Raw genomic sequence first — 14809 nt, forward strand, 5'->3', positions numbered from 1 at the left:
CTTTTGTGCACAGGGGTTTAGCAATAGTAGAATGCCAAAGTAAAAAACAAAATTCAGGATTAAAACCAAAATGAAAACACCTAGTAATCTGTAGAGAAATAACAGTTAAAGAACGGAAACATACTTTCCCAACACTAAACACAAGGGAAGTTATAGGAACCACTGAAGTTTTTGCTGATCTGCCTGTGAATTACATTGCAAGACACACCTGGGTATTTATGGACTTTCTTTGACAATATTTGTGATTTATTTTAATCGTATAACTCCTAAAACAAAACACATTATTTAGACAGGTGCCATATCTGTTTCAATATAAGTAATTTCTGGTTTTCTGTATTCAGTGATAGTTCTTTTATTGCTCTTATTCAGAAAAAAAATTTTGAAGACAACAAAATATTCTCTATAACATTTTTCTTGTCAAGAGAAATTGATGCGACAAAATTTAGTTAGGTTAAATTCTTTTCCCTAAAGGGGGAGGTTGGGGTGGAAGCAATGAGACATACATCAAAAAGCAAATAGGAGAAAATACTTTCTGTTTAGGTCCTGTTTCATTCATTTTAGTGCCAGAGAGGCAGGGACATTACAGATTAAAAAGGCCTGTCAGGTTCTGCAATCCGTTTCCCAACAATGCCATACCATTGCTTATAATTGTTGTCTGGGCTTGATGAGTAATACATCATTACCTCTGTAGAAAACACTATGCAGTTTTGTATCGTGCCACATGGTAAATAATAACAAGGGCTTTTGGGGGGCCGGTTTGATATAGAGAAGCAGAAATTTGTACTCTGTTGATTTAACTTCCATTTGGAGACACGATTTTGCTGATGCTGTGGGTCTGCAGTAAATTAAGATTTATTAGTTTTGTTGGGGAGGGGGTGGGGAAGCTACCTTCTTCTTTGTAGTATTATGGAGGACAAAAATGTAATTTCCTGGAATGTATTGAATATATCTAGCTCTGTCTTTGTCACTGTCATGCACAGACAGGGACTCATCTAGGCTTGAAAGCTCCTATATGGTCAATTGTAATGAGCTGATCATTTCGTAGCTTTTAATGTTAAATTCTTGTTATCCTCACTGACATTTCTATACAAAAAGCAACTGAAATTTCACAAACTAGACCTGTTTTACCTTCTTTTCATATGCATTTTATTGCATGCCTTTCACTTGTGGCTAAAACAAGTGACAAAATTACATAGCACCTGCGTAAATAATGTTGGATTTTACACTTAAGGAGGCAAATCTTCTCATCGTGTAGCTGGATCTTGACCCAAAGCTCGCTGAAAAAAAATTATGATTTGGATGGTTCAGGCTGCAGCTCTCTTTGACATTAATGGGAAACAGATCAAAAGAAGTACAGACTTTTATGCAGTTATTGTACGTTCCTCTGTCAGACAACGAAGCTAAAGACAAAGAGGTTTGGGATTTCTCATGCACAACCACACATATTTTATGGTCCTCATTTTCAGGATTGCACACAGTTAGTACAGTACTTTGAGAATGGTTATACTTCCTTACTGAAGCAATCTGAACTTACCTCCTTGCTCATCCAACATAACCAAAGTCCTGATACCAGCATCTTTACTCTACATCCCAATAGTGGTAGCAAGGTAAGGATGGAGAGGGGGAGAAGAAAGAGAGAGAGAGAGAGAGAGAGAAATCAGTGAGGGAACATTCAGCCCTAGGTATGGGACATAGGAAGACAAAAGAAAAACAGTGAAAGGAATGACAAGGTCATAGGGGCTGGTGGCACAGTCCTAAGACCTTATGTGCCTGGGCACTGTATAAGGAACTGAGTGCTCTCAATTGTACCATCAGTCCTTCAGGATTCACTGGGATACTGAACTACTTCAGAAAGCACAAAGTCCTGGACCTTGAGATTAAAATAATCACTTTACACAACAGTAATTTCTAAAAAGAGAGGGTTCATCTTGCGAGTTCTCTGAAGCAGAAGGGAAGAAGGGGGTGTTGACATTGCAGGTGTATGTTCATCTCACAGGAGAAATTCCCAAGGAAAATAGATATGACACAAACATGTTTGGGAAGGAGGCACGGTGGTTAGTACACAGCCCTTGCAACACAGAAGTCAGAAAGCTTACATACTTAGGAAATCATTTTAAAGCAGGCTAATATTTAATAGGATTAAGCTATACTTTTTGGCTCGGAGATCTAACAGATATGGGGTTGAGCCAAGTTTTAATTCAGCCAACAGATACCTTTATCACCAACAGACTTTGGACTGAGCTTGAAGGTAGGGTTTTTAAAACATCTACATGGCCCCTGCTCCCACAGGTTAGTGGGAGTCTTATCACCTTTGCTGGATACAGGGTTTGAGCAAAGCCGAGCAATTCAGAGCTCCCACCTGCCTAAAGCAGCAGCAAGGCACCTTTCACAAGTACAATTTTCTCATGCATTATCATCACTCTGGGATGTGATCAGGTGTCTCGGGTTTCTGGGTGCTGTGATACTAAGCTATATCACAGATCAGATTAGCTCCTTTTTAATTACGAAGGGGAAACTAGCTCCATTCTGCTCGGAGCAGTGATAACATCTGTGAATAATTAATGGCCTGAACAATCTCCTGACTGTTGCATTTCAATAACAGATGAAGTAAGTCCTCTGCAGCCTGACAGCTTGCCAGTGGAGTTACCTGGACATGTGCAGCAGTAATTTAGGTGCTTCCGTGAACATAAAGCCAACCATACCCCTGTGAAGCCAATAAAGTTGGTGGTGTCAATTTTGCAGAGGGCAGGGCAGATGCCCACAGTTGCACAGAAATCTGAGGAACAGAAACCCAGAGTCCTGACCATCCCTTATGCTTTTCAGGCCACCCTCCCCCTCCTTGAGGCAAATTAAGGACTTCATATTATCCTTCCTCCCAACTGCCCTGCTCCCTGCCATGGCTCATCTCTTTTTCTGGGAGCAGTGATGTCTCTCTGGCTGCCAGCTGCCTGGTCCGTGTTTGCAGGGTGCTCCCAGGCAGGCCAGCAGCACGCTGCCCACGTTGGCTGGGCTACCAGCCTGACTCTGCCACACTCAGGGGCTGTCTGGCTGGTGCAGCTGGTGCTTCTCTGCTTTGCTTCAAGAGGATCCTGCTCAGCTCAAGAGGGACGCAAGATACCTCTTGTTGTGCTCTCGTCTGCCTCTCTCTCCACTCCCATGCTCGTCTTGAATGTCTATGTCACTGCAGAAACTGGGAAAAACATCAGATGTGCGCAGCCTGGTTCGCTCCCTCTTTAAAAATCCCTGCACGTGTTGCCAGGTGGAGAGAAAAAGCCTCCTGCCTCTTCCCATGGTCTGCTGCGCCCTACTGGCCTTGGGTCAGCTATCTACCAGGTACCCACTGCTGGTCTTTCCCTTCAAGCTCATACCGCATTTACTTAAATCCCAGCTGGCTTTTATTTTTGCAGCCTTTAGAACCTTAGGGTCCAATGGTCATCTTAGTTTTGACTTTTTAGAGTAAGGAAACCATTTTTAATTATCTTACATCTTCTGTGAAGCAGGTGTCAGATCTGCTAAGCACTGGATGCGCAATAGCTTTTTATTGTGCTCATTCTATGCTCTTGGTACCCAGGAATATCTTACCCCAAAAGATTTATATGTATTTTAAAAAACATACCTCATGCAAGCACAAGAAGGCTTCTTGGGTCCTGAGTCATCCTGTGTTTGAGTAACTATGGTGCAGTCTCACATGGGATCTTTCTAAATATTTGGCTCAGAAACCTACAGTCGGTGGTGTGATAGTTGGTGGCTTTCAGTGAGTCAAACATAGCCAGGCTGAGAAATGTTTACTGCTCCTTAACCCTCTGACCTTATTTTCCTGCTGTTTTTAACATCTGAGCAAACTGGCTTTATGCAGCTAAGATGTACAGTGACCTGAGTAAGACCTATGCTGAGAGACAAACTCAGCAATTAGATCATATTAAATCCTTGCACAGAGTGAAAGAGGTGCAATTTTCTTTCACTTACCTGGCCATAAGTGCCATTAATTTTATCAGGCATACTGTATCTGTTAAGAGCAGCCTGGCACAGCATTAATACTGATGTGAAAATATTAAGGGGGGGTGTGCATTGAATATACTTGTCTGCATCTGAGGTCTAATCCAAAGCATATTGAAGCTAATAAAAAGATGGTCACCGACAAAGATGAGAGGTGATTCAGACATCAAGTGACAATCTCCTCCTGTTCCAAGTTTCTATTAAGCATTAAGATTCTCCTTTTTCACAAAAAATTATCTGTGTAAAGCCAAATTTCAAAGAAACCCCACATTTGTGCATTTAAAACATATCTAGACTTTCCTAAAAGTTCAGTATTTACATTGTGACTGACCCTTTAGATGACTCAAAACCAAACATGTCTGTAAGACTGAACTATTCTAAAACTGCTCATCATCCAGATGTCTGAGCAGGAGAGAAACACTCAGTAACTGACTCTCAGTGACAACAGACTGCAGCACCTCTGGAAACTACAAAACCTCTTAATTTAAAGGAATATAGAAGAAGAAATGTGCCAAAAAAGTTTGGGGCCCAAACACAGACAATGTTGGCATTTTCTGCACTAGAAGTATCACAGAAACTCCTCTTGGTCTTAGCAGGTGACAGCAGACACACTTGAACTGGTTGCTTAGAGAGTGTATAACGAGGTGATGAAAGCTGTGTTTGTCAAGTGCCAGCCCAGAAGATATGTTTTACAGCAACCGATCATAAAACCTTGATAACAGGCTCCCAGAAAAGCCACAGTCACGGCAGGGGCCCAGTGACCAATGCTTTGATTTGTCTGGTCCTGAGGGCTCAGGAAGGGTTCCCACCCACATCCAGTGCTCACCAACATCAGTGAGATCCTACGTGGGGAGCCATGAATCGGTAGAACTAGCGAGGTCCATCTTATTATGAAAACATGTGCTAACAGTACACTTTCCCCAGGGTTAAAGCCTGCCTTTCTTCCTGTGCAATGGAGGAATTTCTTAAGACCCTAAAGTCTTGCACAGGCAATCCTCTGTTTAGTTTCTAGCAAAATGAGGATTCTCAAAAGATGGGATGCTTAGGGTAGTTCAGGCCAGAGAGAAGAGAAATGCATCTTTTGTAGGACCCTACAGAGTTCATGGAGCACATGCCCCTTTAATCCAGCTCTTAAATCTTTTACAGCCTTCTCTCTCCAGAGTTACTTCTGACTCTCCTTGTCTTCTTGTTGCACTTGAGAGGAGAATTTGGACTGCTGGATTTTGCCACAGTATAGCAAACATCTCACACTCTTGCCCTTTAGAAGAAAATAGCACAGCATGAATTGCTTTTGTTGAGGCATTAAACTGACAGCACTGGAATTCCTCAGTTTATCAATAAAGCAGGTATACCACAGACAGTAAAATATATAATCTTTTCCACTCAGCCGTGACTCTAGGAATGAGCAGGTCGACTGGCGTGTCCCCCCAGACTTTGATTTCCATGGAGACTGCTGTGGGTTGCCAACTGTTTTTCTGAAAAGATCTGCTCAATTTTGCACGCAAGATGACCCCTTAGAGCAGGAGGCCATCACTTTTGACTTAAAAATCGATCACATTAGGTGAAACAGCACAATGAATATAGACTCCATAAAGTTTATGAAAGTCACTGTCCTTCAGCCTTTCACTAGTGCTAAACTCTGGTGTTGAGATAAAAGCAAACCAGCAATGAGTACTTATTTGGATTCAACACGCTTTCTATGAAGCACACGCCCAGGTTCTCCACTGGGCTGCTGGCTAAGCTACTGATCAGAAAGCCAGAATATATGATTTTAAAACTCTGGGCTTAATTCAGCTCTTAGGTATCTAAGTCTTTCAGTGCTTCAGTGAAGCCGGTTTAACCGCATAACTGGGGGAACCCTTTTGGAGGATTTAATATACATTATCCTCAATCTTCTGTAACAGCTTTTTAAAACTTTTTTTTAAGAGGGTCTCACTCAGGAGAAGGCCGCAACAAAAAGTTCAATGAAATTTGCCCAGCACTTTTGAGGGGAAATGGATTGCTGTATCATTTCTTGTTATTGCTGTCATGTCACTTGATTTCCCAAGGTGGGACTAAAACTAGGAAGAGAACTGGGATGGGCTTTGAAAGGGCCCACCAGTTCCTCCAGGAACACAATGTGTTGTGTCCTATCCATGCCTGCTACAAACAGCAGCTGCTCCAACTTTGGTTTAGCTTGAAGGGTGATTTTCATAACAGTATAAGGGAATGATGTATCAGATAGAGAATCCAAATTTTAGAAATCGCTTTCTTTGCACTTCAGGAGATACCCTGAAAAACAGATACGCACTCTCAGTTATGTGAAGAACACATAAACTTCCACTTTGATGAAGAATTTGGCTTCAATCGATACGGATCATAGAGTTTGTTTTGAATAAATTAATACAGACAGTTATGTATCAGGACAGGCTGACATTGCTAGCACTTCCCAGAGATACTGAAGAGAAGTGTCAACACCCTAAAGACAAAAATGTGGTTTACATGGACAAAGGGGTCTAATCCTGCATAGGAAAAACTGAGACCAGAATTATGAAGCACATTCCCCTGTGCCAGATATGTATTTCTGTGGAATTAAACATATTAAAACACTTTTCTGAATAGAACTGTTCCAATAGCTAATGATGTCAAAGGGATTTTTCAAGTTAGATTTGACAAGCTTTGGACCAAACCCTAAAGTAATAGAATATTTTTTTCTTTTATTCTTCAAACTAAGGAACATTTGACTACGATACTAATGTCAGGGGAAACTCACTTGCCAATCACAAATGAAGTTATTTAGTAAAATGGCCTATTGCATGATCAGCGTCCTGCGTAGAGCAGCATCGTGAGGTTATCAAACATTTATAGCTTTACTATTTCAGCTTTGATATGTCAGTAAATTTGACTCTAACCCCCCAGCATATGAGAGGAGAAGATAATCCTGTCTGGATTTAAATGTACAAAACAGCCCTTTTGTCTGTACGTGTTGCTAAGTGCTTTCTTGCTGGGCTTTCTGCAGTACTGATCCTATTGATATTTTTTCCCTTGCTGCATCATAACTAGAAACCATCTTTTTTTCATCCTACAATGATTAATTTTCTTTAAAGGCCATGGTGGTTCCACTGGAATATGGTATTAGACTCACTACTTTTCCTTGCCTTACTCCTTACCTTGCACACGTTATTCTGCATTTCATAAATTTGGCTCAGAGGTAAAAAGCTTGAACAAGAAGATAAGAAGGTCAGCTACAAACTGTGTATTTAGTCTCCCTTCTTCTGCCTCAGTTCATTTTATGTTTTGGCGCAAATATTGTCCAGCATCATCATATAATACAGGTATTTATAGCACTGGGTAGCTGAGTAGCTTAAATGAGTGTTGCTCGGTGTAGACCTAACTGTGTTGCAGGGGTATGCTGGGCACCACAGAGCAAACTGATTTTTGTAATCTGCCATCCCAGTACGTAGCTGCCCTGGGGCAAAGCAGTGGCTATTTTGCAACAGCCACTCACCACATCTTCTTGCTTTGCCTGTTGTGCTAGGACTGACACAATCAGCTTCTTGCAAAGCTGGGTTATAAAAATAAGAAGCAGTAACAGATTTGGTTTTCCTTGCTGTGGTTGACTGGGAACAGCACCAGGGCTTAGTCTCCAAACTCAGCCTAGTCTTCTTGGGCAAGGAGGGCACCGTTCTTTGGGGACATAGGTTTTGTCCCCCAGGCTATGACCTACATTTCAGCATTACAGTTGCTTTGTACTGCTATAGGGCTTCCCTGGGTGGACAGCACTCTTCTGTTTCTAGAGTGGAGCCAAGTCAGTCTGTTTTTCTGTATTTTCCTACTATCTAACGGAGCAGAGCCAACCATGACAGGATTCCATACATATGTATATAGTAATAATGCTTAAACATGGAGGCATCCTTTTCCTGAGTAAGGAATAACAGATTTGCTGTATCAAGAAAACAGAGTAGAAAGCATTCTTTCACTGGGAAAGAATATTTTCTATCTCTTCCCACTAGACAGGTTCTGCTAAGCAAGGGAGTCTAATTGGATTTTTTGGGTCTATTAAATCAGAGCAGTGCAAGTTCAATTTCAAAGACACTCATCGTTTGTCTTTTCAGTATAAAATCTCTCACTCCCGAAATGCTGCATTCTTTTAAAAGTACCTAGGAAATGGGGTCGGAGTAATCAACCAACTGTTTAGACCACAGAAGAATTTTAAAGGTCTTTTGTAGTCACATTAGTGAAAATAATATTCAGCTCATTTTGGAAGAATTCCCTTGACTACTAAGTGCTAGTTTTAGAAACTTCTCTATTTGGACAGGAAGATATTGTAGCATCTGAATAAAAGCCAGGTCCGGAGAGATGCTGAGCTCTTCCAAGAAGCGCTAGAGTCCTACATAAATTCATTGGTAAATTCAGCAGTCCTAGTTCTCCTCCCACTTTGCCATTTGCTGTGATTTAATACAGTGGCATTCACAATATGCTGGTTCAATATGTTAGGAAGACTCAAGCAGTGCATAGGTCACACAAATACGGCTCAGGAGAGACAGGGCTGATATTTACTGATGGCTTGGCCCCGAGCAAATCGCTTCCCTTTCCCGCGCCTCTCTTTCTTCCCACTCATCATCTGCCTTGTCTATTTAGATCACAGGCACTTTGGGACAGCAGGCTCTCCTGCCTTGCGTTTGTGGAGGTACCCATGTGAGACTCTCTTCCATGTCATTGAACTAATTTCAGCAGGGTCTGCATCCAGCATAGAGTTGACATAAAGTGATGGTTAGAAATGGCATGTCCAGGGAATTGAGCAGCAAAAAGAGACAGATTGCTTGTGAGACAAGAGCATGTTTCGGCTGCAAGGGGCCCGGATCTGAAGTGTTTGTGGAGGAGAAGAAATGCTGACTATGCTCAATGACCCATCTGTCTGTCTATCTGTACACGGAAATTTAATTTTGTCTCCACTGGACTCCATTGATCTCCACAGTCATGATTGATTTCAAGGCCATGAAGCCTACGGCTGGGCTTGTGCTTGTTCCTGAACGTGGGACCTGATGAAATTTTCTTCCCGCTATCTCTGCTGGAGACTCTTCTGGTTGTCAGGAGTACTGGCACTGTCAGTGCTGATGACCCTGATTAAAAATGTCACCAGCTCCAGAGCCAAGGCTTGCATGGTGTCTGAAAATAATATGTCCTGTCAGGCGGGAGCAAAGTTTGCCACCACCTGATGGCTGAACACTAAACCAAACTGAGTTTGGGAATTTCCAACTTTTAAACCCCTTTGTTATGAAGAGGGTGAAATGAAGTCTGACTGAATTGTTTTCTCCCTTCTGGCTGTGACCCCTCCAGGTGAGTATAGCCGTGAGGACTGAGCCTGGGTCCTCTTCCTTAGCACCGCAGAAAATCAAAGGACTTCCCTTCCCAAAGCTGTCAATCTAGGACATCTCATGAGCCTTGAAATCCTAATAAATGTTTCAGAGATACATAAAGAAGTGGCATTTAAATGCTGTAGCGACTGATGCTCTATAAATGACCGCAAGCATTTATGGAGAGGGAGGTATTTAGAGACAACGCCTTCCCCACTTGCAGTGTAATGGCAGGGACATCAGAGCTATGCCGGCACGAGGCTCCAGGAGCTCTGCAGCAAACTCAGCCACTTGTCCCTGATTCCAGGTCACCTTCAGAGCCTGTTTCCTTGGTTTGTCTCGAGAAGCCTGTCTCAATGGATACTCAGGTATGGCAAAACAGTGCCTCAGCAGCTGGTCTGCAGCGTGACACTTGGCAACTAGGGCACAGCATCTTGAATGACCCTCACAAGGGGTAAGGATAAAGGGGGATGGAGCGGCGTATAAAGCCATGGCCATGCCCTAAGAACGTGAGTTAAAAAAACCCCAAACTTCCAGTGTCAGACTCTCCATCACCTTTGCTCACAATGGAAGCGCAAATAAAATGCAAGTCCTTACCTCTTCAACAAGCTGCAGCATTCGACGGGTGCTCTCAAGGGACTGAGAAAAACAGAGAAAAAGACACTTAGATTTGGCAAGATACAGTTTCCAGCACTAATGTGGAGGCTCATGCTGACAGTATGTTTTTTTCCCACGCTCTTTGCCTTCCCTCAAAATCAGACCATGAGCAGAGTACTGGTGATCTCTTCATCCCCAGCTCTCTGTTATGGCTTGCGAATGCAGCAGTTCCCACCACAACTCAAGGCAGCTGCAGTCTCTAAGGCTTGTGCTCCCCTTGCTCACGCGTTGTGACGGTGGTGCTTGAAACAGCTGGTGTTCCACTTTAAAAATAAAGTCTGTGGTTTTCAACTAAGACTTTTCAGAGACCTAATTGGTGGCTTTTAACATTTAATAGGTTTGGCAAATTGAAGGAATCCTCAGAAAATATTAAATTGCTGCTTTTTTGCTCTGAGGCCAGTCAAATTGATGCAGACTCTAATACCTAAACCAAACTCACGATCAATAAATGCCTTAATCTAGACTAAACATGACATTAAATTTTATCCCGGCTCATTTCTTTTCCAATTCTGCTTTCAGCGTAAAGCTGACAGAAAACAGAATCAGCCCTAGAAATCCTTTGCCGGATCAGCTCGTGCTTCTGGATGTGTCTCTCATGCCCACCCCAGCCCCACGTTTCGAGTTGAGCTATCAGTCTCACTTCATCAGCAAGCTGGTCGGCACGCCGCTGCATTTCTTCCAACTCATTGCGCATATCAGCGTCTTCCGCCATTTTAGCTGTGGGTGTGTTTGTGGAAGCTGCAGACCAAGGATTTGTGCTTAGCTGCTTGTGAGCCTGGAAGACAGCGACAAGGGAAAGAAACAAGTGTGGTTAGGCTCCCTGACTCACTGAATTGTGCTTAAATGTCAGTCCCACAAAAGTGCTTTTATTACAAGAGTGCCCTCACCCAAACTCTTTTGTTCTGGATAGCAATTACTATAGAGTAGAGAGCACACGGGATTGTTCAAGGTGGTGCTTTATTCCTGTATTATTAATCACTCTCGAAGAACAAGGATGTATCCTTGTCATGTTCTTGGAGGAAAATCCTTCCTTTTTTCTTAACCTTTCAAATGCTATTCATATCGAAGCTGGAGACTCAGGAGGTGTTAATTGCTACCAGAAACAGTCTTGAGACCCATTCATTCTTCTCTAGAATTAAAGGCCTTAACATGAAGGAGGTCAAGGTTAAGCCTATCCCACTCACGTCCTATATTTCAGCTGCATCGCTTGGAGGACTGGACGGTCAGCTAATACATCTGCAATGAAATTAAAGACAATGAAACTTTGCAGATTTTTATCAGCTAATGACTCGTCCACCATGCTGTAGTTCAGACTCTAAAATAATATTTACAGCTAGACTGGGAGGAGTTGTTTACCTGGGAGATCCTTCATTTCAGGGGAAGTGACAGCAGGACCTAACTGGTATTTTCAACTTCTCCCCAAAGTGGGTGAGATTCTGATTCTGGTTATCCCTCTCAGTACAGAACAACACCACTGAGCTCATCCTAGCCAGAGACCAGGATGTAGCCCATTAATCCTCACTTGGGTAGGGTTTCTTTTTTGTTATAAATTCGTGCTAGCTCTGATTACTGAGCATGACTTGATTAAGAAAGGCGGGTCCTCCTACCATCTGTCAGGTCTTTATAATGACAACACTGGCTTATTTCTTTGCTTGATTCAAGCATGGCACATTGCAAATTATTGCTCACTGAATGTTAGATTTGTTCATTGCAGGAAAACCTAATCCCAGGTGCAGAGGAGGTGGGGAAGTTGTGGGGGACTCAAATAAACAGCCATAACACACATGCCATCACGCTCAATTACAGAAAGAGGACAAAAGCAGCCCCTTTCAGCAAAGCTGCTCCAAGAAGACAAAATCCCAGGGCCTGTTTTCTGTCCTGTCTTTGTGATACGTGCGGCCTTTATGAAACAAAATAAGTCAGGGCAGAGCTTGGCTCTATCATTTTAACAATAGTAACTGTTTAAATGGAAGTTGTTATCTACCGGAGATGAATCCGTTCCTCACTTTGACAGTGCTCTCCATCAGGACATCAGGAGTATGGGCTGAACAGGTACAGCTGGGTGGCAGGGATATTTCCTGGATCACACCCTGTTTGCTTAAAAATGTATAACGAAAGCAGTCAGCCTCTTGCATTTCCTCTGCAGCTTCAGCATCAGATTTGCTGTTTTTTCTTATCTAAGAGGGAATATGTGACCTTCATGCTTTCACGTTAGCTGTGCCCTCACTCATGGCTGCTTTTCCTCTTTCAAGCTACGGCAGGAAGAAATCTATCTCAAAGAGTCAGCCCTGCAGCTACTGGCATGGCATCCTACTTTCATCACTGAGCGCATCACCACATCCTTGTTAGAGGGAGACTGACATTTTGCGATGGGTCACACACATGTTTAGGAGCCCAAATGTATGCTGGAGGAGAAACCCACCCAGTTCTGCCAGCTGCATGGTCACAGCAGCATGAAGGATCAAGCTTAAGCAACTCGTCTGCAGCCTCAGCTGATGCAAACTCTGAGCTTAATTTCATGACTAATATTCAGACTGATATCAAGCACTTCAAGGATGCTCACAAACAGCAGTAAATAAGCTTTACAAAAAATGGCCCACTCTGAGGTTTAGGAGGAAAAGATGAACCAGGACTTGGTCTCCTCCCGAAGGGCATGTGAAAGCGTGGGGATACTCTCAAGGACACCCCAACCTTCTCACCATGCTGCTGAACCCGTGTTGCCCTTTGTGGCACATCAGGCAGCTCCAGGAAGACGGTGCTTCTGATCAGCAAATGGAGCATGCTCAGCTGGGATTAAAAGAAGTTATTTTGGTAAAGAACTGTTCTCTGAACTACTGTCCCACCTGTCCCAGGCTGGCACTAGCACTGCCCACTGCTTCAAAAAATGTGTTTTTTTCCCAGATTGAGGCAAAACTCAGCATTTAAATATCTCTGACACAGCCTCTGTGACAGAATATCAGGATTAAGCCCATGAACCTAGTTTTAGAATATCTAGTTAAAATATTCTCTTCTGCTGGGATCTGTTGCTACACTTGTGCTGGCAGAATAGCAGCACTGAGCTTTAGCAAAAATCAGGATAATTTAAACATGGCTTTGGGACTCATCTAATCAGTATATACATCTAGCTGTGAGGGGCAGGAAGCTGGTTCTGTGTTATGTCTATCTGGTAGCATCTTACTAGCTGTGAAGTGGGAGGTGATGCATCAGTGAGAGGATGTGATGCTAACAGGGGATTTGGTTCAGTCTCTAAGCATATCCAATGTGAGCAGAATGATTATGGAACTGTAAGCGAGTGAAGGAGAGATGAGCACTTCTACTGACAATAACGAATAATAACAGTCTGTTTGTCAGTCACTGCAGATAACAAAAACTACACAGAAAATTCAGTTCTCAAGTAGATTCCAGCCTGACTTTTGATCTGGTACTTATTCATTTTTGATCATGAGGCAGTTGGTGGTATTGGGTGGTGCAAAAATGAAACAAAGTGGAGAAACTGTGGTGATTTTTCTTTAGAGTTATCCTTCTCAGTTAGTTAGAACCATCAGTTGGCATCTTAGTGAGAGACGCATCCTATTTTGCATCCAACTAAAAAAAAAGTCAGAGGTTGTAACTAGAGAGATGTTTTGTAGCAAGTGATCAAACCTGACAGGTTTATTGAGATTGTTTGGTATTTGTAAAGCACTTAGAATGGATTGAGAAATAGCAAAAAGCATTCTTTCAGACAAGTCATTTTACATCAAGTTTTAGTCATAAATAAAAGTGCCCCGCAGCAGTGCTGATTCAACTTTATTTAATAGAAAACTGTGCACAAGAATCAATAAAGGTTACTGATTTGCACACAGTATGATAAACTACATATATTTTGCAGATAGCTGGGAATGGGTTTAATTTTTTTGCAGATTTTGCAGCTTAAAATGTGGAATAGGACAGATTAGAGATAGGATTTTCCTTGAAAAGCCCCATTTAGACTGAAATTCCATTCCAGTGTCATGAATTTCCAACAACAAACCTGTAGAGAGCAGATATATTTAGGGAAATATTCCTCTACAGTACAAATGAACAGTTATCCCTCGATGGTGTTTCTTAGAAACACCTATATATAGTCCTATTGATGTATTAAAACATTAAAACTGAATGATTACAGGAATGGCCAAGAAAAGGTAAGCCATAACAAATTTGCTCACTGATTACTGGACAGACTTTCAAAAGTGTAAGGTGTTAGTCTGTCTTGGGCCCACTGAAACCTGCTCTTGTTTTAGTAGAATGGGAACAGGCCAAAGATACTCTCGAGGACTTCGGTAATAAATTGTGGAATTTATATTTTTGATAATAGCTGATATTTTGCATTCTGTTCTCATTCAAGCTGATTTGAACAAAGTATCAAAATCCTGTAATTGCCTTAAGAACCTCTAATACATCTGGAAATAGACTCTTCAAAATGTACTCTCAACTTTCAGTGTAAACTACATTTTATTTTGCCTACGGTCACTGCAGAGATGACAGATCAGAAAACCAAAAATGTGATGTAATACGTTAAGCTCTTCAGGTCTAAAACTTTGATTAAAAAAAAAAAAAAAAAAGTTGTTACAGAAGTTACAGCTACTTGCAGACACTCAGTCAATTTGTGTTTATACTTGCAAGCTGAAAATTTCGCAGGGAACTTGGTTTTTCCATTTCAGAAAAGGGAAAGGAAATCCTCTGGGTTCACACACAAACATACATGGTGCTCTCTTAAAAGGAGCCAAAAGTCCAAACGTTGCTAAAAAAACCCTGTGTACGTCATGTACCAAGCTGTGCTCTGTGTCTTCTAGACAACACAA

The 14809-nt window shown here is 42.1% G+C and overlaps 1 protein-coding gene across 1 annotated transcript in view; it reads right to left on the reverse strand.

The window, feature by feature from the left end:
• Positions 1-14809, reverse strand: part of SNAP25 (synaptosome associated protein 25) — a 65563-nt gene that overhangs the window by 19134 nt on the left and 31620 nt on the right. Inside the window, exons 2-4 of the mRNA XM_074864398.1 lie at positions 10630-10764; positions 9930-9971; positions 1535-1583 (exon numbers count right to left, since the gene is read on the reverse strand). Of these exons, the coding sequence (XP_074720499.1) occupies positions 1535-1583; positions 9930-9971; positions 10630-10701 (163 nt within the window). The 5' untranslated portion in view covers positions 10702-10764. The remainder of the gene's footprint in view (positions 1-1534; positions 1584-9929; positions 9972-10629; positions 10765-14809) is intronic.

This window comes from Strix uralensis, chromosome 3 (assembly GCF_047716275.1).
Source record: "Strix uralensis isolate ZFMK-TIS-50842 chromosome 3, bStrUra1, whole genome shotgun sequence".
Taxonomy (NCBI): domain Eukaryota; kingdom Metazoa; phylum Chordata; class Aves; order Strigiformes; family Strigidae; genus Strix; species Strix uralensis.